Source organism: Colletotrichum scovillei (genome assembly GCF_011075155.1).
Source record: "Colletotrichum scovillei strain TJNH1 chromosome Unknown Contig00002, whole genome shotgun sequence".
Lineage (NCBI taxonomy): Eukaryota > Fungi > Ascomycota > Sordariomycetes > Glomerellales > Glomerellaceae > Colletotrichum > Colletotrichum scovillei.
The window spans coordinates 2,483,831-2,509,938 of NW_023336260.1; the positions used below are offsets into that span (position 1 = coordinate 2,483,831).

Here is a 26,108-nt window from a genome sequence, read left to right on the forward strand (position 1 = left end):
CTCATCAATCATCACTTTTATCTCGATCACACTACTTTTCCGAGGCGCACTTCTTCTACACTTAGAGGGAGAAGCTGGTGATCTCAGAGCCTCCCATATGGTCCATCTCAGGGGTCGGCGGAGGAAGGTTCTCAACCTTGGTGTTGATCCAGCACGACGCATACATGTTGACACGGTCAATGCAGGCTCCGTCCGTACGAGCCCCGACCCTCTTGGGCGAGAAGCCGTGGGCCTCAAAGACCTTGACGTACCAAGGGCTCAGCGCCGACGAGCGAAGCAGCACCCGGCCGCCCATCTTGAGAGCACGGTTGAGCTTGGTGATCTGCGCTGCTGCGGCCGGGGCGCCGGGGTCGAACCAGTCCATGCTGTCCATGATGACGGCGACGGTCAGCGTTCCGGGGGTGATGCGGTTGATGACCTCGTCAATCTCGTCCGTGTGGATGCGCAGGCCGTCAAAGGCGTTGGCGCGCGAGAGCTTGGCGTGGGCCTTTTCCGAGAGGTAGTCTGGATGGCACCGCCGCGTGAAGTCGCCCGTCATGCAGACGTGGTAGTACGGGTTGTTGGCGGCGATGTGCGTCTGCTCGGCCACGGGGTCCAGGGTATCGACCATGTAGCGCCAGATGGCGTGAGAGCGGACCTTGCGGGCGGTCGGGGAGGGTCCCTTGACAGCCTCGCTCTCGGCGTGATCGTTCTCGATCATGGCCAGCTGGTTCTTGGGTACGCCGAGGGCCGCCCAAAGGAAGCTTTCCTGGCTGACGACGAGCTTGCAGACGAGCTTGGACAGTAGGGCGGGGCGGATCTTGGTGCGCCAGACCTCGCGCTGCTCGTTGAGAGTCTTTGTGGACAGGAGCTCCTTGACGGCGGCGCGGCAGCCGAAGACACGCGAGATCCAGCGGAAGACGCGGATGGCATGGCGGGAGCCGCCAGTATCGTAGAGACCGTAGCCCTTTGTGTTGGTGAAGACGTGGACGTTGTTGAGCCAGTACTGGAATGCGCGGCTGGAGAGGTGAGGAGAGAGCTTGTTCAGGAGGAGCGAGCGGAAGTCCGGGTGCTTTCCCTCTCCGAACAGCTTCCAGAAGTCCTCGTAGGGAAGAGCAGTGTAAGACGCAACCTTGAGCTCGAGGAGGTGGTTCTGGGTAGGGTTCAAGTCGACAGCGTGGATTCTGGCAGGGCTCTGCATTGCGTAGGAGAGGATGTTGTCACCAGCGCTGGTGATTGCCAGGACCACGTCGTCAGAGCCGAGCTTCAGAAGATGCTCGTCCACTCTCGAGTCCTCCCATGTAAACGCGTAGATATATTCGTCGTTGAACTGGGTGTGTTTCTGAAGCTGGTCATCGTAGTAGATGCGCCAGTGGTGGTTCTGGTAGAAGAAAGAGGGCAGCGGGAGGCTAGCGGACAAGTTTTGGATCGCTGCCATGAAGGCCTTGGACCGGATCTCGGGGGCCGATCGATCAATGGCGCGGGTGAGGGCATCGCCCGCGTTAGCAGGCAACAGGTACGGCGATTCTGTAGCAAGGGCATCGATCTTCTCAATGATCTCATGCGGCAGACTGGTAGCTGAGAAGGGCTTCTTGTGGCATCCGACCCAGATGTAGTAAGGAATGTGACCGAGGCTGTAGTTGCGGGTGTTGATGTTCAGGACACTGCCAAACTTGTACTCGAGATAGTCGCGGCGGCTAGCCTCGAGACCAACACGGTCGAGGTCGAACCAGGCGCGCCAAAAGGTCCTTAAGAACCAGTTGACGTGACGCCCAACCAGTCCACCAGTAAAGTTGCGGAAGGAGAAGTCGGTCTTGGACTGTACATAGAAGTCAACGACTCCCATGACGCCATCTGGAGACAGAAGCGATGTGAGGGATTCGATAACGGAGTAGTAATCAGGCTGTTGGGCAGACGGTCAGTTATAGTCATTTCAAAAAAGACTTCTTTGGATAACTCACGATCATAGACAAGCTGTAAGACATGGTGATGAGGTCCGCGCCGCCGTGCTCGGCACGCTTCTGAGAGAAGTAGCTTAGGACAGGTGAGCGAGGAGGGACGCGATTACTGGGGAGATCATTTTCATAATCTTCCAGTCGGAACTTCCTCGCGTCCTCACAAACAACCTTGACATTGTTCCAGCCAAGGCGCTCGAAGCGCTGTCGGGCGACCTCGCATAGAGACGGGGAGAAGTCCACGAGGTAGACGCTTGTGAAGAACTCGGGCACGTTGACAAAGCTAGACATAGCTTCAATGTTCCATCCCGTTCCTCCACCAACCTAACCATTGTCAGTCGAGGTTCGAAAAACATAATGTGGCCTGCCAGAATGACTTACATCAACCCAGACTCGCTTAGCCTTGTTGCCCTTTTTGGGACCTTTGGCCTTCAGCTGTGCTGCAACAAGCGCAAGCATGTCCTCTCTGCCTTGCAGGAGGACCTTCCTGGTAGCATCATACGCGCCGGCTTGCTTCTTGTAGAAGCTCTCTAGGGCATCCTGCTGGTTGCCCTTCTTGTCGCCATTGTGCGGCTTGATGAAGCAGGAGTAAAAGAAGAGCAGGAAAGACTTGAAGAGTCCGGGTGCCTCTAAGCTTTCCGCGTCATTCTTTGAAAGAAGCTTGGAAAAGAGCAGGCCGCTGAGGGCTACTGCACTTAGTCCAGCAAAGGTAGTCTTGAGATCAAGGTCGAGGGGCAAAATGTTACCACCAAGAGAAGCCATGGTATTCTCTCATTGCTCGTGGCTAAGAGAAGGATGCGTTGAAGCTGATTCGAGACTCTTGGCAAGTTGAATTGTTAAAGAAAGCGTATACGTTGAAGAAGCAGAGGAGAAGAGTAATAGGCAGCATCTAATAAATGGCAAAAGGACGGCACCGCTATATAGACTTCTACACAGAACGGCTGCGGTATATTTCGATGGTCACTCGACCGGACATGTTGTATGATGTACATTGGATAGCGTTGAACAATACGGCGGAGGGCGAGGTAGCATCTACGTGAGTTACTCTCAGAGCGCGCAACGCAAAGCTGAGACCATAATCGCAGTGTTCAGGAGAAGATCGTGGTTGAGACCTAGGACCCTGAAAGAGGGAGAACCCCACCAAGAGCTTCTCAATTGAGCCAACCCCGCCAACCTCGTTGTCGAGCTCCTAGCGCGGCCGCGTGGGTGAGGTAAAACACGGCTTGTCCATGCCAGCGCCTGTGGGCCAAGTCGTGTCGACCAATGGCCAGAGCACATGGGCAAACCATCTGGGCATCAGCCTCTTGTGCTCGTAGAATGGAATTCGCCAGAGCGAACACGCCTGCGCCAATCCTCTGTTAGTTTAATGGCACGGGAGGTTGCGAGACGTATCAGTCCCTCTGCTTCCGTTCCCATGGGGTGTTGGGACTGCAATGCGTGGGGACAATGATATCGCCTTTACCTTGCACTTCCAAGCATTGCCTGTGACGAAGGCTTCAATGTTCTTATCAGCGAATATGTCACCTATAAGCCAATTACTTGAGAATTAAGCTAATTAGAAGTCATTTCGACCCCTTTTCAAAGTTCGAGCAGGTTGATGTTCATGACGAGTTTCTGAAATCAAGTCAAGCGAGTGACTACTCTGTGAGTACCACAACGTGGGTGGTTCCAGTGAACAAGGCTCGTACGAATGAATGCCAGCTTTCCAGATTGGCTTCGAGGCCACTCAATCGATGGACGACATATCGTCCGTTCGAACCAAACTAGGAAACTACTTGTTGCCATGCATAAATCGTAACGTAGTGTGTCGGTATGTGCAGACCACAGATTGTCTGGGGTTTGGTGAGCACCAAACGATGCCAATGAGAGAAGAGCCCCAGAGCACATGGCTCCATCGACCGCCCCTCAGGAGCTCATAGACGTCCTCATCCCGCGAGAATCCCTAATTTCTTGTGGAGCTTCATGCTACTTTGATGATCATCCAAAGGGTATTGAGAGAGGGGATTTAAGTTCCGCTCCTGGGCACTACCGACTCAACCAGATGTGATAGCTGGTTTTCCTTAAGCCATCTATGAACGCGTAGCCACGTCGGCCATTGTTGGCTCGTTTTTGCACTCGTAAGAAGCGCTTGATGTTCCTCATATCGATGAGTGGCAGCCCTGCCATGAGCCTCAGTTTCGTCTGCTCCGTCGTTCTTGACCCGCGTCTTTGTCGGCCTATGGGGAGGTCTCTGGCCGAAATATCACCGCCTGTGGTAGTCCTTCCGATGTTCCTATTTGTGAACCAACAAGCCAGGAATGTAGTGAGAAACTTTGATGCTTTTTCTGTACAGATAGAGTGAATAAGCATTAGCAATTGGCAATGTACACTTTTGCTCTTGGAAGTGAGAGAGACCCGTGAAGTTGGGGCTGCCCTTTTGCTTTTCCCCGGCCTGGGAGATGCACTGTCTAAATCGCCAGATGGGTCTGTATCGCACAGTACACTCAATGCACTTTCGCTTCTTGGGAGCAATAGGATCTGATCTAGCAGCTTTAGAAAACGTACAGAAGGCCACGGACGTGTTAAATCGGTGATCAAAAGATACGAATCTACGGAGTTGACTTTTTGGCTTAAGAGAGTTTATGAAGTACGCATCCCTAGATGTACTTATCGTACTTTCGTGAACGGGGGCTGAAAGTAAGACCTGAGAAACGCCTTCTCCTCGAACAGAGCACCTTCATTGATCAACTTGCCTTGAGGGAGATTGGGTAGTCTTGATTGATCAATGAGCTATTTACAAGTGAGCAATGCAAACATAGTTCTCACGTTCGGTTGATCTTGCCTACCCATCGAGATCGTCAAACTTTTTAGATGGGGAACCATATCAGCGTGCAGGAGCCTTCTTCCCTGTGAACCTGGCCGTGCATGCCCTCATTCATAATCATGCTTTTCTCAAGCTTTTCTCATGTTCCATCGTTATTGAATCACCGCTCTAGCCACTTTCTGAAATGTTGGTGGTCGATGGCGGCATAGTATGATATCAGCATTGTTGCCTACCCGTGATCCATTGCTTATGTGCCGGTATTATGATAGAGTATGGCATTTCACTACAAGCTCCGGGAGTAACGGTGACTAAAATAATGTTGTTAAGAGAGAATTCAACCTGGCTCGCATATATGGCAAGGCGAGGAGTCACGTCATGACCGTCAACCAATACTTTATCGATCTAAGGAAGGGAGTGCCTAGATCTTGATCCTTTTGATGGGATGCGAGATGCCGGTTTCGCGAGATGGCAGTTGATGGAGCCAAGGCACTGAAGCTTGCCTGGTCCTTGTGCTTTCCTTAGGTAAGGTACCCGGTTCACAGAGGCACTTCCCATTTCGGCGCTGACGGAGCACTTTCCATATGTACCTTCCCCCAGACTTCCGCGGGTAACCCCAGGGTGCGTGCAACAGGCGAGCTCGGGCGATTCGACCCATACTTCCGCGACCGGTGACCAATCCAGTAAGCACGTTAGGCGTACCTTACCGATACAGGGCGGCGCGATCTCGAGTGCCATTCAGTTGACGCTTGACATCAAAGGCCCAACCTTCACTTCGACATATCAGATCCATCGCAACCCTCGACAAGGACGACGCGCAAGATCCAACCTCATCAAAAGCCATCCCAAACCTGCGAGCGCCCATCACAGGCTGCCCGCGATGCCGCCTGCTGCGAGCCAAAAGGGCACCGGCAAGAAAGCCGGGCCCGGTGCTATGCGACAGCGCAGCCGCAACACGACCCCGAGCTCCGTCGTGCCCTCGGCCAGCTTGCCCCCTATCGACGCTGTCGACACCGAGTATCTCGAGCTACGTGTCGAGCAGTTTCGTAACCTCAACTACGATGATCTCGTAGACCAAGGCGCCTCCAATGCCGTGATGCCCGACTCCAAGAGTCTCGATGGCATGATTGCCCGCCTGCAGCGCCTGCAGGAAACCATCGACAGACGAAGCAATTTCTGCGATAGGGGTATGCGCATATTAGCCAGCACGCGCAAGCAATACGTCGACGTCGACGAGCCTGCTGAACCCGCCGCGAAGGCCGAGGGGGACGGCAAGAAGACGGGCAAGACCAACAAGAAGAAGAGAAAGGCGGCCGATACCCTGGCACCACCCCAGGAAGGGGGAGTCGGTAGGTCACTACCCTTCTTTGGCCCTGTGCGGTCTAGTGCTCTTTCACGCTTTTTCTTGGTTTGTTCGTGGGGCATAGGATGCTCACCGAATGCTCACCTCGTCACCGCACGACTAAGCTGGATTCCTCGTATTTAAATTCGAGTACTGACCTCGCCTGCTACCACAGAGCGATCATCCCCGCTTAGGGAATCCACTAAACCACGAAAGCTTTCGCGCGACTCGGCCAGTTCTTCCCTGTCACCCGTCGCGCCCGCAACACCATCAGCAATGGAAGTCGACGAGAAGAAGAAGAAAAAAGAAGAGGCCGAAGAGGAGGAGGAGGAGGAGAGTTCGGAGGACGAGGGCGCGCCGCCCAAAAAGGCCCAACCCGCTGCGCACACCTTTGGCGACGATCCCTCCACCTTCCCCGACCCGACCGTCTACGAAATTCGCCCGACACACCCAGGCATGCCAGAGGACGAATTGAAGGAGATATTCTCTGTCGCTGTCTTTCCAAAGACTGATCTGGCGGATCTCATTGCTGGCGATCCTCCCGACAAGGACTTTAGTAGTGCCAAGCCCACGAACCAGATCAGCTTTTCGACCTTCTCGACGTATATGGAACCCTACTTCCGGCCTTTTGCTGAGGAAGACCTCGGCTTCCTTCGAGAACGCGGCGATCGCGTCACACCTTTCCACATGCCTAAGAGAGGCAAGAAGCACTACACTGAGATCTGGCAAGAGGAGGATGGCGCCATGGCACTTGACAAACCTCAAGGTGCGCGCGAACAGTTGGCGCCCAACCAGGCTCGTGGCGCGATTGACAACATGGACGACGAGGTTGCCGAGACAGATAAACTCTCTGTCGGTCCCTTATTGTCTCGATTGATGCAAGCGATGCGACCCGAGAACCGACCCCAAGCAGACGAAGAGAAAGCACCCAACGGCTTCACCAACGGAGATACTGTCATGAATGGCGGCAGCGTCAACGGAGAAAATGGAGATACGCAGCAGAGCTTCGTCGATGATAAGGCTCCGCCGACTGTGCCGCCTGCATCTTTCATGCCCGAATCGAACTCCGAGGCATGGAAGAAGGCTTCGCATCCAAAGTTGGAGTACACCCAGGTCGATGAACGAATCAAGCAGGAACTGAAGCACATTGGCTTCCTTCCCCAGGAAGGTAATTTCGAGCCGGAATACGATGGCGCATTCGACGATGAGGTGGCAGCACGACTGCGCTTACTGCAAGGCCGCCTTCGAGAGCAAATGCTCATCAACGGCGCTCGCAAGTCTCGACTCACGGAGCTCGTCAAGGAGCGCATGGCGCACCAAGAATACCAAACAATTCTGGAGGATCTCGACACGCAAGTGCAGGCTGCCTATCTCAAGCGAACCCGTACAATGGGCAAGAGCAAGAAGAACAAGCGACCTGGCGGTGCTGGAGGCGGTAGCCACGCGGTTGGTGGTGCGGCTGGTATGGCAAGACCAGGCATCGGCGACATGACGAAGACCCTAATGGAGCGCCGGAAGCGCTGGATCGATACGATTGGATCTGTATTCGACGACGAGAGCCTTGGCAAGGTGCCGCGTGGCTCAGATCCCGAGTCCTCCATCTTCAAGGCTCCTGTCATGGCTGATCTGATGAAGAGAGAGAAGTCGCAGTGGGACGAAGAGGTCGAGGAGGAATAAGGTATTCAGCTCACCCGGCTGAGGAAAATGGGATGATTGTCAATATGTTACGACTAGCACTGGTACATGCTTTGGTATCCTGGGTTCTCGGTTTTGGGAGGTAAAACTTTGGAGTGGCAGTCGACCATTGGACTGGACTCGGTGGACGGCGTTAGGAACAGCATAGAGGACTGGATGTGACGAGGCCTCGCTCTGGAGTTGATGAGGCCAGCCTATAGCCAGATCAATACTTGGTTGTGTGAATGAAAAGACTAAGATACCAATATCTCCCATGGTCTGACACGGCCATGATCTCCATCAACTGAATCATAGGAAACGGGTATCTCCGGGTACCTGGGTGCCTTTCTTGAAATTCAAAAAGTTAGCAGACAACTTTACCCTATAGCGAGGCGTGTCGAGCTGACCGCGTCCTCGCTTTCTCCAATACGTTAAAGGCAGACTAGATAGACACGATTCTCATTAACCAAGATGTGATATCTGATCTCCAGCAAATCGCGCTTGATCGTTCGAGCGTGGCCATCCGGCGTATTTGAGCTTCCCCACATCTATACCGCCACTGCTCAAAATCGCACAATGAATGTACTCGCAAGATCTCTCGATACAGACTACCTGAGCTACGGTGCCCTCTTCACCGGTCTCGAAAGCGCCTCTGTTCACGATGCCGTTGCAGAGCGAGGCTATGATATACAAACCAACATCCTCGGCATCCCGCCCTACCTCGGATTCTTCTCACAATGGGCACCTTCTCACACGCGCCGCGTCGAGGGCTTATGTTCGTAAGATGGGCGCAATTCTTTGTGTGGGCTCAGTCCTTTGCGTTGGTCTGTAGGCTGCTCGGGAGGAGGAATGAGCTTGCTGAGGCGGCAGTTTTTGCGAGTTTCGTTTTTCTCCAAGCTGCGAAGATTGGGTGCATATGGCATGTATAGCTAAGGTATTGTGGAAGTTTACGAGGATCGAAACAGTTGCTGACTTGTCATAGTACCGTGTATTGGAAACCGTCCCTAGAGATGAGTGGTGATGTGCTTCTGCGTACTCAGTCGTAGCACTCAGTTTCAATTTTGTCTTCACCAGACAATGTAGGATTCACGAGGAACCTCGCATTTGAGAGGTCAGTTTCTGATCATGACTGGAGTCACGAGACCAACTTCTCGTGATGAGGCGTACAGACTACAGACATCCCCACGATGTAGAGCACGGCGCCGGCACTTGCAGCGGCTCGGTGGAACGGCGTGGGAGTTTACATACAATTCTGCAGGTGGTTCATATGGAAGTCTTCTTGGTTAGCTTATCGCCTAAAATTGGACGTAATGCCTATTAGACAAACGAGAGCCTTGTATTGGTCCGCGGGCGGTTTGGCAGTCACTTTCTCAGGGACCTTCCTTGTGCGGGGTAGTGGAGGGCCAATCAAGCCTCCATTTGGGGGGGACGTATCCCAAGCGGCCGGGCCTTATCATCATCCCACCTTTTTCGCAGGTGGCCGCCGGTCCAGGCCCGTGGGCGGCGCAAACGGCCGCTTCCTCACTATCGAAGACGGCCACCTACCTGTAGTGTCTAACTACCCTTTTGGCGCCAGCGAGTCCTTCTAAACCCGTAATCTGTGATTTTTCTTTCACCAACACCTACAGCTGCTCATGAAGACGGGTTTCTCTGGCCGAGAGTTACCAACAATCTTGCCAGGATGCATCTCGTTCCCAAGGAGGTTTGTACTTTTTGCCCATTGTGCCCAAAGTTTCCCTCTTACACATCCCTGTCGCCTTGGCAGGATTTGGTAGAGACAGCAGTGTTAACGCGGCACGTCGTGATTGTAGCTCGATAAGCTCGTCATCTCTCAATTAGGCTCCCTGGCTCAGCGGCGGCTTGCCCGGGGCGTCAAATTGAACCACTCTGAAGCAACGGTACGAATACCTTCTTTTGCGGTGCTATCACCGCACACAGAGTTTGTATGCACTAACACAACTCAACCGCAGGCACTCATCGCCAGCAACTTGCAAGAGCTCATCCGCGATGGTAACCACACCGTGGCCGATCTCATGAGCTTGGGTGCCACCATGCTGGGGAGGAGGCATGTGCTCCCCACAGTCTGCAGTACCCTTCATGAGATCCAGGTCGAGGGCACCTTTCCCTCAGGGACCTATCTCGTGACTGTCCACAATCCCATCGCAACGGACGATGGTGACCTGGCGCGCGCCTTATACGGCAGCTTTCTCCCCGTGCCTAGCAATGACCTCTTCTCGATGCCCGAAGTCGCGGCGTACGAGCCCAAGAAGGCGCCCGGCGCCGTCGTCACCGCGGTGCGCAAGGTCGCGCTCAATGAGAAGCGCAACCGCATCAGGCTCAAGGTGAAGAGCAAGGGGGACCGCCCCATCCAGGTCGGCTCACACTACCACTTCATCGAGACAAACCCGCAGCTCGAGTTTGACCGCGAGAAGTCGTACGGCTACCGGTTGGACATCCCCGCCGGAACCTCGGTGCGTTTCGAGCCCGGTGATGTGAAGACGGTGACGCTCGTCGAGATTGGAGGCCACAAGGTCATCCGCGGCGGCAACAAGCTCGCCTCGGGCGGCGTCGAGCTCTGGCGCGCAAAGGAGATTGTGGAGAAGCTTCAGCTGGCCGGGTTCGCCCATGCGCCGGAGCCCGAAGCCATCATGAACTTTGCCGAGGTCTACCAGATGGAGAGGGCGGCGTACGCGACAATGTTCGGTCCCACCGTGGACGACCTGGTCCGACTCGGCACCACGGATCTCTGGATCAAGGTGGAGAAGGACTTCACCGTATACGGCGACGAGTGTAAGTTTGGCGGCGGCAAGACGTTGAGAGAAGGTATGGGCCAGGCAACGGGCCGGCCGGACTCGGAATCTCTGGATATGGTCGTCACCAACGCCCTCATTGTTGACTGGACGGGCATCTACAAGGCCGACATTGGTGTGAAAGACGGTATGATTGTTGCTATCGGGAAGGCGGGTAATCCGGATGTCATGGACGGCGTGACCCCGAACATGATTGTCGGTAGCTGTACAGATGTCGTCGCTGGCGAAGGCAAGATTATCACCGCCGGCGGCATTGACACTCACATCCACTTCATCTGCCCGCAACAGGCAAACGAGGCCGTCGCTTCAGGTATCACCACCATGCTTGGAGGTGGTACGGGACCAAGGTGAGAGAGCATTCCCCTGAAGAGCAAGTCAGCTTGTTCCGTCGACTGACCAACCTCCTATAGTGCCGGCACGAGCGCCACAACCTGTACGCCCGGCAAGAACTACATGCGCGAGATGCTTCAGGCCTGCGACACATTGCCCCTGAACATTGGCATAACGGGCAAGGGCAACGACTCGGCGCCTGAGGCCCTGCGCGACCAGGTCATCGCCGGCGCCTGCGGCCTCAAGCTTCACGAGGACTGGGGCACCACGCCCGCGGCCATTGATACGTGCCTCAGTGTCTGCGACGAGCTGGACGTGCAGTGCCTCATCCACACCGACACGCTCAACGAGTCCGGGTTCGTCGAGTCCACCATCAACGCCTTTGCCGGGCGCACGATTCACACCTACCACACGGAGGGCGCCGGTGGTGGCCACGCCCCCGACATTATCTCCGTCGTCGAGCACCCCAACGTCCTGCCGTCGTCGACGAACCCGACCCGGCCCTACACCCGCAACACACTGGACGAGCACCTCGACATGCTCATGGTCTGCCACCACCTCTCCAAGAACATCCCCGAGGACGTCGCCTTTGCCGAGTCGCGCATCCGCGCCGAGACCATCGCCGCCGAGGACGTGCTCCACGATCTCGGCGCTATCAGCATGATGTCGTCCGACTCGCAGGCCATGGGCCGCTGCGGCGAGGTCGTCCTCCGCACCTGGAACACGGCGCACAAGAACAAGGTCCAGCGCGGGTTCCTGCCCGAGGACGAGGGCACGGGCGCCGACAACTTTCGCGTCAAGCGCTACGTGAGTAAGTACACTATCAACCCGGCTGTCGCGCAGGGCTTCGGTCATCTGGTGGGTAGTATCGAGGTCGGCAAGCTTGCGGACCTGGTTGTCTGGGACCCGGCGTGGTTCGGCACGAAGCCCAACCTGGTTATCAAGAGCGGTCTCATCGCGTCCGCGCAGATGGTAAGTCTCCCTCCCCTCTGGTCTCTCATGCGTTTCGTCAAGAAAAAGAGAGGGGGAAAAAAGCATCAACTAACCAATCTCTCACAGGGCGACCCCAACGCCTCCATCCCGACAGTCCAACCCATTATCGCGCGCCCCATGTTCGCGCCCCTCGTGCCGGCCTCATCGGTGCTCTTCGTCTCGGCCGCCTCCATCGCCTCGGGCGCCATCGCGTCGTACGGCCTCCGGAAGCGCGTCGAGGCCGTCAAGGGGTGCCGCACTGTCGGCAAGAAGGATATGCGGTTCAACGACAGCATGCCAAGGATGAGGGTCGACCCGGAGAGCTACACCGTCGAGGCGGACGGCGAGGTGTGTACCGCCGAGCCGTCTGATACGCTTCCCTTGACGCAGGCGTTTTACGTCTACTAAGCGTTATGATGATGATGATGATGGCGGCGGCGGACTCTTCTGGTGTTGATGGGATGGACATCAGGATGGGTGTTTGAGAGGTTCGGCGTTGATGAGAAGATGAAAGTATGATGAGAGGGCACGTCGTAGTGAGGGGGAAGGGAAGGAACATTTCAAAGCATAGCGGCATTACGGGCGGGTAGTTGGGATGGGGATATTGGGGTGCTTATTATTAATGACACATGAGAGAAGCTACCTTACCTTATGAAAGGGTTCCAAAAAAGCAATAACAGCATTTTCTATTTCATGACTAAAATCAGAACATCAGAAGCATGCAGTACAGTGTCAGAGCGTTATGATGGGGGTGGTTAAGAAAGTCTTGGCTGTCGTTCTGATAGAGTAATGCCAACACAACACCTCTCTCCTTCCCGCAAAAGCCTAAAGGATCGACGGACAGATTCGACCCACGCGTTGCATTTACGTGTCCACGTACAAGGTAATAAGCTGTGCATACAAGGTAAGGTAGGTACGTAGAACGGTGGCTAGCTTGGTATTTCCAAACTCTCCATCAGTGAAGTTGGATGATGTATATCCGACTTCAGTCGGAAGTGATAAGTTCTTCGATCCTGTGTCTCCCATACGCTCATAGCCTGGGTGAGTAATTTCTCCATCGACTGAGTCCATCTTCCCAAGGCAAGATACGCTGCATAAATCATTTCACTACACATTTCACATTCATCATTGAAGGCAAACAGCGTCAATGTGAAGATCAATATTGTTTGATTCTCTCATGTCCGTCATTATACATACAGGACTAACTGGAAAACAAGCAGAGCCAGCCCAAACCAAAAGCCCATTGGATCCATAAACCGCCCACACTCAAGTTGGGAGTTTTGTATTCCTTTCTCTCTCTCACACGTGTTGTATCCGTTGGAAAAACCGTCCCAAAACCACACGCCTTGTGAAATCATACACACCGCGTTGCGCGCGCAGTAGGCTCACGCAACGACCGAGGACCGAAGTAGATGTGATCCTTCCTTTTTTCCCCCTCCAGTTCAGAACCTCACACACCCGTGTATATCTGCGCCAGCATAGGGACAGTAAAGGGGTAAGGATCGACGACAAGCCGCCGCGCAACGAGGTATCATCTTTGCAAAAACCCAGAAACCTAGAAACAAGAAAAAACGAGTAGAAGGAGGGGTGGAAAGAAGCAAAATGCTTAGTTCTTGCCCTTCTTCGCTCTGCTCTTCTTGGCAGGCTCCGCTGACTCAGTGGCGTCAGCGGCCTTGGTGGATGTGCGGCGGCGCTTCTTGTCAGGGCTTGCGGGAGTGGCAGCAGCCTTGGCCTCGGGCTCAGCAGCAGGAGTGGCGGTCTTGCGCTTGCGGGTAGAGGCGGGCTTCTTGGGGGTCTTGACGGGAGCAGGGACTTCCTCCTCCTCTTCCTCTTCACCAGGAGCATCGACGGTGTTGGCCTGGTTGAGCTGCTCGGCGATGGCATCCTCAACATCGGGGACAACATCAACAGGGTTGATCTGGATGTTGTGCTCCTCGGCGTACTTGAGAGCGGTATCATCGTCCATGTTTCTGGCCTCAAGGTTGCCACCCTGCTTGTAGGAGTGGACGCGAGCCTGGTAGAGGCGGAGGTTGTACTGGTAAGCGTTGTTCCAGCCGGCCTTCTCCTGAAGGTTCATGGCCTTCCAGCGGCGCTGGCCCTCTTCCTGAACAGCACCCTTGGGAGCGGCATCACCAAGGTCGTTGGCAATTATGGGACGGGCGGTCTGCATGTACAGGAAGTAGGGGGTCAGGGGGCGCTTGGGAGCATTGGGGTCGTGGGTGCGCTTCTTGCGCTCCTTCTTCTCCTCAACAGGGGCAGGGTGGTAGGCAACACCGGGCTGGAGACCAAGGGCCAGGGGAGCGATGCTCTGGGCAGCGTGCTCCAAGGTGTTCAAAGGGTGGTCAATGCCCGGGATAGCCTCGTGTGCAGACTCGCCGAGAAGCAGGCTGGTCTGGCGGTAGTAGTCCTCGGAGAAGTTCTTGATCAACTCCAGGATGGTGATGAGGCGCTGGTGAACCTGGAATGGGTGTTAGCATTCTGTCTGATCAGATGCGGTTGAGAAGAGAGTAGTAAGATGCGTATAGTTGTGTAGTAGGTAACGTGTAGTGGGAAATGGGCGAACAAGCTTAGCTGAGCTGAGCTTGAAGAGCTTCTGTGGGTCACAGCTCCCGCGGCAGACGCGGGGTCACATTGGGCCATGTAAACAAAACGAGCATTCTGACGCAGCGTGTTTTTCCCACTGCCATTTTCTCGGAGCACATTTGGCTTATCAATTGCAAATGTGCCCGTCTTGTCTTGCGCGGTGCCAGCTGAATCTCTGGATAGATAGCACACAAGCACGCGCGGCTGACAGTTCACGCCGAGAAACGCGTTGAAGAAATAGCAAGACAATCCAGATGCTTGGAGTTCTGATGGCAGCGGAAGCCAGTGAAGAAGCTGGCGCAATATCGACCACAGAGTAGCCGAATGGGCAGTGGTGGAGCGGAGAGTGAAATTGGGAGAACATGGTGGCGGAGAATTAAGATTTTGAGGAAATGGTGGAAAGGAGGTATCTTACCGAGTCGCGGACGCGAATGAAACCCTCGACATCAATGTGTCTTTGGGGGATCTGGAGGGGCTGCACGGGCTGAGCAGGCGCGACGGGAACGGCAGCGACGGGAGCGCTGGGGGTAGCGGCGAGGGCCTTCTTTGAGGGGCGAGGCATTGTGATGGTTGTGTTTTTGGTGGTTGTGGTGAGGTAGAGAGGATTTAGGGCCGATGGGCGCTGTAAATCAAGTGCTGCTTTGACGCGACGATGGCGAGAAGCAAGAAAGGGTTGTGCTGGTGTTTGGTGGAGTTGCTTTTTTATGGCACTCACAAAGTGGCGCAAAGTTGGGAGGAAAGGGCGGTTGAGATTTGGGGGGGTTTGGTGCCTGGGAAAGTGAAGAAATGGGGGAAAAAGAGGGAAGGGGATGGGAGGTTGGGGGGAGGGCCTGAGCCGAATATGTAGTGCAGACGGGGTGGGAGGGGTTTGGGAGTGATTTGGCACCTTTCCGGGGGGGCCAAGTGGGAAGGGGAAGAGGGGAATAGAGAAAAAAAAAATTCAGGCACTTCGCTCTTGCTCGCCCCAAAAAAAAGCGACCTGGGCGAGTTTTGGGGGGCCTGCTCTGTCCCCCCTCTCTTTCACCTAAAGTATTCCCATTCTCTTGCCCTGTCCTTTTTTCTTCCCCCAAGGCTCCGGCAGCAGCAGCAGCAGCAGTAGGCTTTCCAGCCCACAGCATGCTTGCACGTTTATTCCCCCTCTTTCCCGGTCTTCCACCTTTGCTGGCGAATCCGCGGTGATGTCGCTTCAGTTGTCGCCCGTGCCGCCAGACGGTTAAACCGTTAAACCACAACTGTCCTCTCCCGTCCCTCTCGGGCGGGAAGTACAAAGTCTCCACGTCTGCCGTCTCTCACTGCGTACTGCGTACCTGACCTTACCTTACCTTAGGTAGGTCGTCTACACTGGTGCCACCTAATGCAAACCTTGGTTCCCATATTCCCACACTCTCTCTGCGCCAATATTGAATACCCTCTGAGCCTCTGAGCCTCGAGGTAAGGTACCTACCTACCTTAGCACCTCATGTACCTCTGGCACCTTCCCTCAATCACATCATGCGACGCGTGAAAACAAAAAAAAAGTGCCCGACACCCCTGCAACACTCAAGGGGATGCATCCACCTCAGTGCTGCTAATCAGTAATGGAAAACGAAAAAGCTCCTCCAGCCTGGCCCGATCAGTCTCGCCCACCTCAGCGCGCCTGGCCAAGCCAGAGCTGGCTGCTGGAGAGGTTATGCCATCTCAGCATCATCTTTTTGTGCACAAATGTGGTCAGCACATTGCCTCCACCAGACCTTGTAAACTCCCAGCGCAGCCCAGGACCTCCAGCGTTTTCCACTGTGAATGACGGCCGATGGGACACTTTGATCCACTCCGCCAGAGCCATGAAGCAAAATAAACGAAATACTTTCACGCAAAGACATGATACAGCGCCAGCTCACTCAGCACCAGGCGCCAAAACACGAAAAAGGCATCAGAAGAGAGTGACCCTTTGAACAGAAAAGAGGTCACTTGTTATCCATATCTTACCTAAAGGTACGGCCTACAAGCTTTTCCTCTGCGTCCCACCATTCCTCTCCTCGTTCCCTTAGGTAACCTTACCTCACCGAAAAAGGTACCTACAAAAGGTACCGCTGGCCATCAGCTCCCCCCTCGGCATCGGCGCTCGTGTTGATTGCCGCCCAGCACAACTGGACTCGACCTGAGTCCCTATATATCGAGCCTTGTGGTTTGTCTCTTTGCTGTACTTTGCTATTGCAAGTCAATTAACTGGTCGTTGAGTAATCCTCTTTCTTGGGAGCAAGGCTATGCTTTTCTTGCTACTATCTTGATCCCCGACCTGTTCTGAGCATCTGCATGACTTATTCGTGGTCGTTGCGGACGCTGTAGTGCTCCAATCGCGCTATCTGGTGCGCTGCTTGTCGCTGTGATGCTCTGGCGGTACTCTCACTGTACTTTTAGCGACGTGGTATTGGATGGTGACGGGATGCCTTGGAGTTTTGCACCCTTTTCTTCCTCCCTCGATCGCTGATTTTCGGCGGCGGGCGCCCACATTTTTCTTGTGTGCGGCGTGCACCGTCCATGACATACACACCTCGCCTCTCCATTGTTTAGCGGTAATGCCCTGTCGCCCAATGAGGGCCCTGCAATCGGGGGGCGCCCACGCGCCTTCCTGCCCAGTACCAGTGAGCGAGTGTCGGGTCCCGCCCGTTTTCCCAAGCCACCCGTGGGCCTCGCGAGGAAAAGACCACAACGCCCACAGCGCGCCTGCACTCTGTGCACAAGGGGGGAAAACACAATGACCGGGGGGATGGGATACCTCAGGTAGGTACCTTACTCCATACCATACCTTAGAATCCGTCGGTGATTGCACTGCCCCCATCCCCGACCGACAATCTCTGACTCCCCTCGTCCACCTGCTATCACTCACTGACTGTGATCCCTCACTCCTCTCCTTCTGTCCGTCGGGCTGTCCTCGCCGGCTTAACAGGTTCACAGTGCTGTGCCCTCCAGGCTTTAAAAGCAGCAAGGCTTCTGAGCACTCGGGTGCCTATCCCCGCCTGTGTCTGCCTGAAACTGACTGGCCACATCCAGATCACCTCAAGTCCTGGACTCCCAGGTGCAGCAGCGGCGGCGGCACCCCATCCATCACCGTACTCTTCCACACCCCCCGCCGTTCTGAACTCGCTCTGGTCCCCGGGAACTTCTCGTTCTTCTCCTCGTCTGTCTGTCTCCCCCCGACAGCGGCCATTTTCACAGGCCTTTCCCCACTGCTTCGCCCGAAGATCCCTCATTGTCGCCAACTTCAGAGCTTCTGCCCCCGTTATCGCAGCTGGATCTGTCCGACTCCGTCTCTGCTGGCCTGGACCGCCAGTATGGACTCTGGGCTCTAGGCTGCCCACCCATCTCATTCTCTGCTCAGAACCTGACTTTCAGACTCGACACCGAGGACGCTGAAAGCCTGCTCCAGCCGAGGCCCCCTCGTTTTTTCCCTTCCCAAATCACGGGTACCTTCGGCCAAATATCGGGAACCCAGTCATCATCAGTGAGGTGGTCCTGCCAGGCACTGACGTGCTGAATTCTTGCCCATCACTGCCGCGCTTCTCACACCTGGTTATCGTGTCGGTCGTTCAGCAGCCATAAGGCCTCAGAAGGAATGAGACGTAGTCTCGTCGGCGGTGTTCGCTGGACCCCCAAGAAGTCCAGCACGGAGGGTTCCCCGCTCACTCGCACTCAGCACCGAGCATCTCGGGTTGCGTGTTTCCATCTTCAGCGATGACAGCGAACACCCTCTAACCGGCCGCCCAGCAATTCATTCTGGTTCTCGGGCAGTCTCAGTTCTCATGAGGCTATTTTCCCAGCACCATTGGAGTAGCCGCCTTTTCCCCGCCGTCGCTTCAGCTGGTACACCCGCAACTTGTTTTCATGTCCGAACAGTCCAAGGTCACCTTACCCAGTGTGCTCTCTCGGCCACAAGAGACTGGACCTATCCCTCGGTGCTTCCCTGTAATACTCCGTCAACGCCGTTTGTACCTAAGGTAGCTCCAGAAACCTGCTTGGTCGGCAACAGCTTAAGCTCTTCACCAGCCTGGAGCACCATCATCACCGGTGGTGTTGTAAACGACCCTGAACCAACTGTCTCCTGGCCTGAGAGGTGTTCATGCGCTGGCAACTACTGGAAAGCGTAAACGCCCTGCTTGAAGCCAGATGCTCTCGTCAAGATTCACTGGGCACCTAGAGAGTATTCACAAGCAATGTGCCCTTGGCTATTGGAAGGCATCTCCCATAGGAGTCATTTGAAGGCTCACAGTTAGCCACTGGGCATTTACATTGACGCACTAGAAGCAAACACTTGTACGGACGTCTGAGACTTCGGACATGATGCTGTTCTATTCTTTGACAACTGCCCGTGTTCTAAGGAGCTCAGGCGGCCACCATTTCTCTGAGACCCTTGGAATGAGGTGTCGGAGATCCATCTAGACTCCCATCCTTCTCTGGTCTTTCTCGGGAGGTGTAACCCCCACTGGACGACCACACGGTGCTCGCCCACCACCGGTGTCCAGCCTGCGATGGTTTGTCCTAGAGCACGGGAAGCTCTCGTACGATACCTTGTCAACTTGCAGAGCTCACCCGTTCCCATGTCGAAGACAGCGTGGCGGGCTTGTCTTGACAAGCATATCAGCATACAAAGAGTATACACTACTCAAATGTATTGATCGAGACACGCCCATCTACACCACGTATATTAAGTCAGTTCAATAGGGCCTCCTTCACAACCGCGGCCGCAGAATCGCCTTAGGCATGGTGTTGTTGCAAAGCACCCATTGTATACGGCACACCGAGCCCAGACCGAAGACTTCGACGGACCTTACAACGAGCACACATGTGCCGCTCATGAGGCTCGAGAGTGAATAAGTTTCAAGGCACGGTAAGTGGAACTCTATTCACTAAATCAAGTATGGAATTGCTCAATTCAATCTCTGGATCAGTGAAGGACACTGGAGTCTTGATCTCACGTAAAGTCACAGGAGATGTGGATCCATGAGAATGAGCAGCGGAATTCTGACCCTGCTGCTTGTGATTGTTTGGCATACAAAGCTTCGATTTCCAGGTGGCATAAGCAATACACACAATCAATTCACGGCGCATGAGAGACAATGTGAGTCTACGTTTGACTAGATGGCAGGTCTGATCAGAAGCAGGCAGCGCGAACGGAATTACCTACCCAGTCGCTTTTACTGTGGTGAGTCGCACCCCTGCGAGGCGTTGATCAACGGCCACCAACGCGTGTTTCTCGCCTAATCATAACAACTCAGACGCGACTCCGTAGACGTTCTGTAACGGCCTGTCTCATCCCAGACCACAGAACATGGGAACCAAATCCATTAGGTCTCTCTGGAAGAGATTTTGCCAGATGTCTCATGTTGTCTACACAGCAGGTGATTCACAGAATGAGTGAGTTTGTTCAACTCATCCATAGCTGTTGTTCCTAGGATAGCTATGACGGGGTAGCTCAGGTCCCGCTTCGAAACTGTTACCTTTTTTTTTTTTTTTTTTTTTGAGCTATCGAAGCTTGAGGGAGCAGCAGTAAATACTCAGCATCGTCACTGGGTACTTTTGGTATCAATTTAGTGAGTTGTATCAGGAGCACAATCAGTAGAAGATGCACCATTGACAGCATGTCCCCAAGTAATCAGCGATGAACAGTTGCGGCAGTGTTCCGCGACATGAATCCTCGTCCTACGCGCCCATCATAGATGAGAATGAGATGAGAATGAGATGAGATCAGTAAGCTTCTGCTACCTAAGGTACCGTAGAGTTGTCGCCAATAGAAAGGCCCAGAAAGCTGAGCTCAGCCCCGCACCAAAAAAGATGCCCCCCTCTCCTCTCCAAGTCTCCTCTCCTCCCCGTGACATATGGAAGAGTTCCCAGTACCTAGCTCCCTCACCCATGGCCCCCGACCCCGCCGCCAGAAACCGGCCTGACCGCCAACCGTCTCATCCCGTTTTGAAACGAGGGTCTCCCCCCTCCCGGCCTCCCCATCGAAACTTGAGGTGACGACTGGCGTCTAAGGTCTAAGGTCTGGCAGAGGAAGAAAGTCACGGCTGGAGGCAGCCCAGCCCAGTCGCTGCTTTCCATTGGCAGCGGATCGGCCCCGGTGAGGAGCCTCCACCCAGGTGCCAAATGGCGACGTGGAATAGTGGAGGAGAGTGTAGCGGAGCAGTGAAGCATTCCAGCAGTTCTCAAGTCTTGAGATGCCTACGAATATTCTCAGTGCATCGAGTTCGCATGAGTTTCTTGCTTGGTTCCTTGCCTTCTGGGCGCCGGCCAGAGGTGTCAGCCTGAATGCCTGCCCGGCCGTCGCAGCTGATCAGGGTATGCCAATGTGAGTGTGATCTTGCAATGTTAAGCAATCGTATTCACTTTTAGCGATGAAGAGTTGGGAACTCTCTTAGGAAGTGATGTGTATTCGTACTCATATTCGTATGTACGTATGGATCCCCTCTCACATCGTTGCCAAGGATCTGGACAAGGCCGCAGCTTCCAATTCCCACTTCACTCAACGTTGTCTGCACCTGCCCAAGCAACGACTGCCCTCAATACCGGGTACCTCAGGAAGCAAACTTTTTGTCGGTGAAGGCTGCGTCATAATTCATTGCGCTTCCATTGCAGATGTCCGAACTTTTACTCTTTCCCCTTCCAATTCGGATACTCGACCAAATCCAACATTGACAAAAACATCGGATATTCCATATCACCAGCCAAAAAGGCAACCACGTCCTCCATCATCACCACAAGTTTATTTTCAGCTGGCCAAGGTCTTGCCTGACGCGCGCCCACACCCGCACCCGCACGTCGGACACTTAGCACCACCGTGAACCAGGCCTCCCGAAAGGACCGGCGATCAAGCTACCCAACTACCTTACCTTGCCGAATCGAATCCACACAGCTGCGTTGAGCTTGATGCAGACCCCTGCCCCATCCGACCTGGCTTTCTCTCGTCACCGATACTTTAGTCTTGTATGTGTCCACCACCCATCTTCAAGTACCCCAAACTATCTTTCCAACTCCCAACCCATGGCGCTACTGGCAACCGCTCCCCTGTCTCTGATTCGAGCTCCCAATCGGCATGCGCAAGCCCCTCCATCACTGCCCACTGGCATTGGTGGGGGAAGCTCTTGGCAGCAGCTATCGCGCAGTAGTATGATGCCATGGCACCTGGGGGCTTGGACCACAAACCACCGCAAAACACGCTGCGAACAGAGGACGGGAACCAAGGTGGGAGGAACGTGTGTGCGCGTGAAGGAGGGGCAGTGACAAGATGGAAGCCTCAGATGGCGGTTTGGACTGGGCTGGTCAAGATTGGATGGAGAGACAGTCACACAGCATTCACAGACGTGTGTACGGAGAATGGTGCTTGGTCTTGATTCCAAGATTGTCTGTCGGCGCCCTCCTCTTCACTCGAGCCGCCTCCTGTTCCTGGCTTCTGATAGCTCCATCAAGTTCCTGTTCCAGTCCCCCTCCCCCATGCTCCCGAAGCTTGGAAGAACGCAGTTACGCCGTCGTGTTGCCCCTCCACCGCCTCCAGCCCTCATCAAAGGCCCCTCCTTTTCTTTACTGCCCCTTGCTTGTGTCATATCTCTCTCCTTATTTCAATGACCTCCCCCCTCCCTCCCGTCATCATAACTTTGTTTTGCTTCTGCGCAAACCCCACTTCACCTTGACCAAGTCACTAAACAGTCTCTACAGACTTACAACAAATAAACACTACTAAATATCAGAAGAGGAGAGAGAAGAGCAGCACGAGAGGTACAAGTCAATCAACATGCTCGACGCCAGGTCCTACCCGCTGCTGGTCGGCCTGCTTGTGCTGGTCTGCCTTGCCCAGCCAACCTACGCCTTCGGAGCTGGTAACATTGCCAGCATTTCCAAGATCGAGGGCCAGAACTGTGAGCTCCTTCCCTCCCACCCGCCATTGTCTAATGGGGAGAGCAGATCCGCTAACTCTTCTGTCACACAGGGCGCCACGGCGATATTGAAGATGCCCTCCTTACCCTTGCCATGGCCCGCGCCATCGGCGGCAAGAAGTTCAGCAAGATGATGGTTTCCCGTGTCTACTTTGGCAACTGGCTCAGAGATTACTCCCAGGCCATTGATGTCGGAACCGTCAAGTCCGTCTCCGCCGAGGCCATTCGTCTCCTTCTCTGTGTCTTGGGTTTCTTGACCTTTGGCTACGGATCCAAGGAGTTCGAGGTCACGGCCGACCGTCTTGGCTGCTACCGCCCCGAAGACCACATCGACAACCCCAAGAACTATGCCGATAACGTGGATGCCCGCCAGTACGACAGCCGTCTGAGAGGCCCCGTCGATGAGAACGTCGAGCTTGGCATTGACCGCGAGTCCGGCATGAAGAACTACATCGCGAACGAGCAGGCTGGTATCATGACTTCTGCCGCCCACGTTCGCAACTTGTTTGCCCGCTGCATCGAGCTGGCCCGCGGATACTCCCGCAATAAGAATGAGGCTGATCTGTACGAGGCCATGCGCCTCATGGGTACTGGTCTTCACTGCTTGGAGGGTGCGTGGCTCAATCACATGATTCATGAAACCATGAGAGAATATCGCTAACGAAGTGTGGTACAGATTTCTTCGCCCACAGCAACTACTGCGAGCTGGCTCTGATTGAGCTTGGCGAGCGCGATGTCTTCCCCCACGTCGGCCGTGACACTCGGATTCAGCTGAACGGAGCTAGAGGCGATGTTTACCCAATTGTCACCGGCACCTTCGGAGGTGTTGACTTCCTTCACTCCGTCACTGGCGAAGGTACATATTCTTGAAATGCTCAACACAAGATTGCAGCTAACAGGACCAGTCTCCGACAAGCTGACCCAGAACGAGATTGAGGAGCTCGAGGGTACTCTCCAGGAGAGCAAGAACAGCGATACCAGCATTCTGCGTAACCTTCTGGACATGATTCCCGATGGTATCTTTGGCGGTAAGCACCAGAGCAACCGGGTGGACGAGCTCCAGAGCAACGCGACCTCGTCGCAGCTCCAGAACATGCAGGTTTCTCCCAGAGAGCCTGAGGAGTACACCCGGTACATCCAGGATGTCTTCAGGCAGATCATGCCTGCCATCGAGTTCCACGACGAGATCTTGCAGGGTATCTCTGAGGCCATTGAGAAGATTCCCGTTCTGCCCAAGATTCTTGAGCAGCTTGAGGAGCAGCTGTCCAAGTTTGTTTTCTCGGTCATCGCCCCCTTCATTATTCCCGTCATCAACCAGATCCGCAACGAGCTGCGCACTGGTTCCGCCGAGATTATCGAAAGCAGTGAGAAGGAGCAACACGTCGTCTTTGACGATGACCGTAGCACTGACCCTACCCACTCCATGTTGTCCAAGGACCACTTCACCAACGTAAGGAAAAATTCATCCAGTAGGCGAAATTGGTGGCTAACATGTTGATAGATCTTGAACGAGGTTGCTGGCCGCTGTGCTGCCAAGACTCTCCAGTGGGTTGTGCCCCAGCTCATGGAGGCCATCGATAACGACAGCGTCGATGTTAATCGCACCTTGAACCGCATTATCTTTGGCGTCCTGCACCACCCTGCACAGCGTGACATGGGAGACGATGGCGCTCGTGAGGGCCGTCAGCAAATCTTCCAGTTCTTTGAGGAGTGGTGGAACAACATGGACAGAAGCCAGCAGGATGACTACCGCCGCAAGCTGAGTCGCGAGGGTGTTCAGCGCGGTGAGAACCACAAAGAGGGTGTCCACGACACTGGACACGGCCACGGCTGCAGCGGAAAGCTCCACATGCGCAAGCAGTTCGGCGAGCCCAAGAACTGGGAAGACAAGGTTGCCGACCAGGCTGCCGGCGCCATTCTCGAAGGTGCTTCCGGTGCCATCGCAAACCTTGTTGGTCAGCAGACTGGGGTTAAGGTCCCCAAGTACAAGCACCAGCAGGAGGAGGAGGAGAGCGGTGGTGGTGGCGGCGGCGCCGGTGGTCTTATCGGATCCATTCTTGGAGGTGTCTTCAAGAAGGACGAGACGGAGACACAGCACAGCAGCCGCCGTGACGACGATGGCGGCTACACCCAGACTACGACTGAGTACGGCCGCCACGGAAACAAGTATGGTCAGGCTGAGTACAGCGAGACCCAGTACCCCGGTGGCGGCAGCCGTACCGAGTACCGCAAGTATGAGCAGGAAGACAGCTCTGGCGGACGCCGAACCAGCGGCCGCGAGTACGAGGAAACTACCGAGACCCGTCCCTCTTACGGTGGTGGCTATGAGCAGCGCACCGAGACTCACCGTTACGAGGGTAACACTCAGTCTGGCTTCAGTGGTGGCCGACGCGACGAGAACGACGGCTACGGCGGCCGTCGTCAAGAGGAGAGCAACTATGGTGGAAGCGGCGGCTATGGCGGCGGTAGACGCGATGATAACGAGGGCGGCTACGGCGGTGGCCGTCGCCATGAGGAGAGCAGCTACGGCCGCCAAGAGGAGAGCTACGGTGGTGGTGGTGGACGTCGTCATGACGAGGGCGGCTATGGTGGTGGCGGTGGTGGTTACGGAGGTGGCCGCCGCGAAGATGAGGGAGGCTTCGGCGGTGGTTATGGCGGTGGACGCCAAGAGGAGAGCTATGGCGGCGGACGTCGTCACGACGAGGGCGGATATGGTGGCGGCGGTGGTGGCTACGGAGGTGGCCGCCGCGAAGACGAGGGCGGCTACGGCGGCGGTAGACGCGACGACAACGAGGGTGGCGGCTATGGACGCCAGGAGGAGCACCACGGTCGTCGCCGTGACGATGATGACGAGCGCCGCGAGGGCGGCGGCGGCGGCTTCGGCGACTTCATTGGCAAGGTCGCTGAGCAGTTTGGCGACAACAACAACAATAACCGCAGATGGTAGGACCGCTGCGGCTGTTTCTCTTGATTCTTGGCAAAGATTGCTGCCGGTTGTATTCTGGTAGATGATGACGACTGGCTTATGAACAGGGGTAGCTTGGGGGTTTAAGCTACGGGTACAGGTTTAACGAAGAACAATAACAAAAAGTCTTGCTTCTGACTATGAGTCCAAACGTTTTGTGTGTGTCATGTGATGTGAAGGGTACAGGGTGAGGATCACAATGTGTTGATGACATTTGAACATGTAAACGAGTTGCTGAGTCCGGGCAGCAGTCTTCTACTATCGTTGGCAGCTTGGGTGATGGTCGACCTGGATTTCGATCATTCATCAGGGCTATCAAGTGCCGTGACTTTCCTCCCCACACGCCAGCTAAGAAACGGGACAGTTGAGCCGAACTGATTGATCTTACCACATGGAGAAGGGAGGAACATGGCAGAGACGTTCCGAATGTGACTCTGTTTCCGTTCTAATCCCCCTCCCCTGCCTAGTGTCCAGATGGACGGCACGGCAGCCATCGCCAGCGAACGGGTTTTGCGGGGAAAAGAGTCGTAGTCAACCTGATCTAGAGCCGGGACGTGTGGCCGTCATGCCGAAGCGTTCGGCACGGTTGAATTTTTTTTTCTCGCCAGGTGCTTACCGAGTAGATGGTGAGAATGGGAGATTCTAGGTTATGGTTTTTGATGAGGTGATTTGACGATATACAAAAAGCAGGAGGATCTTATTGAGGGTTTTATTCCACGTCTTGGTCTGGTGGTTTTCCGTTTCTGGTAGATTGATCCAAACCTATTTTATCCCCCATCCTCCGACTACCACGC

The 26,108-nt window shown here is 54.9% G+C and overlaps 5 protein-coding genes across 5 annotated transcripts; 3 read left to right on the forward strand and 2 right to left on the reverse strand.

The window, feature by feature from the left end:
- Nucleotides 1-61: 61 nt before the first annotated feature.
- HER10_EVM0005623 (uncharacterized protein) lies at nt 62-2,696 on the reverse strand (the record flags this gene model as incomplete). Its single annotated transcript, XM_035475231.1, has 3 exons — nt 62-1,882; nt 1,941-2,258; nt 2,316-2,696. 3 exons carry the CDS (start codon nt 2,694-2,696, stop codon nt 62-64), a joined length of 2,520 nt encoding a protein of 839 aa, XP_035337221.1.
- A 2,806-nt stretch (nt 2,697-5,502) lies between these two features.
- Nucleotides 5,503-7,922, forward strand: HER10_EVM0011556 (histone acetyltransferase subunit 3). The gene is made up of 2 exons (XM_035480984.1): nt 5,503-6,083; nt 6,252-7,922. The coding sequence occupies exons 1-2, from the start codon at nt 5,615-5,617 to the stop codon at nt 7,751-7,753; spliced, it is 1,971 nt and encodes a 656-aa protein (XP_035337721.1). The 5' UTR covers nt 5,503-5,614; the 3' UTR covers nt 7,754-7,922.
- Nucleotides 7,923-9,354: 1,432 nt separating this feature from the next.
- HER10_EVM0010407 (urease) lies at nt 9,355-12,526 on the forward strand. Its single transcript, XM_035479867.1, has 5 exons — nt 9,355-9,452; nt 9,562-9,648; nt 9,721-10,907; nt 10,971-11,862; nt 11,950-12,526. The coding sequence occupies exons 1-5, from the start codon at nt 9,432-9,434 to the stop codon at nt 12,268-12,270; spliced, it is 2,508 nt and encodes an 835-aa protein (XP_035337625.1). The 5' UTR covers nt 9,355-9,431; the 3' UTR covers nt 12,271-12,526.
- A 485-nt stretch (nt 12,527-13,011) lies between these two features.
- Nucleotides 13,012-15,253, reverse strand: HER10_EVM0008673 (HMG box protein). Its single transcript, XM_035478186.1, has 2 exons — nt 14,861-15,253; nt 13,012-14,320 (listed from the first exon to the last, which is right to left on the reverse strand). Exons 1-2 carry the CDS (start codon nt 15,005-15,007, stop codon nt 13,469-13,471), a joined length of 999 nt encoding a protein of 332 aa, XP_035337468.1. The 5' UTR covers nt 15,008-15,253; the 3' UTR covers nt 13,012-13,468.
- A 6,458-nt stretch (nt 15,254-21,711) lies between these two features.
- HER10_EVM0003760 (heterokaryon incompatibility protein Het-C) lies at nt 21,712-25,429 on the forward strand. The gene is made up of 5 exons (XM_035473424.1): nt 21,712-22,331; nt 22,403-22,960; nt 23,026-23,205; nt 23,255-23,799; nt 23,851-25,429. Exons 1-5 carry the CDS (start codon nt 22,208-22,210, stop codon nt 25,294-25,296), a joined length of 2,853 nt encoding a protein of 950 aa, XP_035337080.1. The 5' UTR covers nt 21,712-22,207; the 3' UTR covers nt 25,297-25,429.
- Nucleotides 25,430-26,108: the final 679 nt, after the last annotated feature.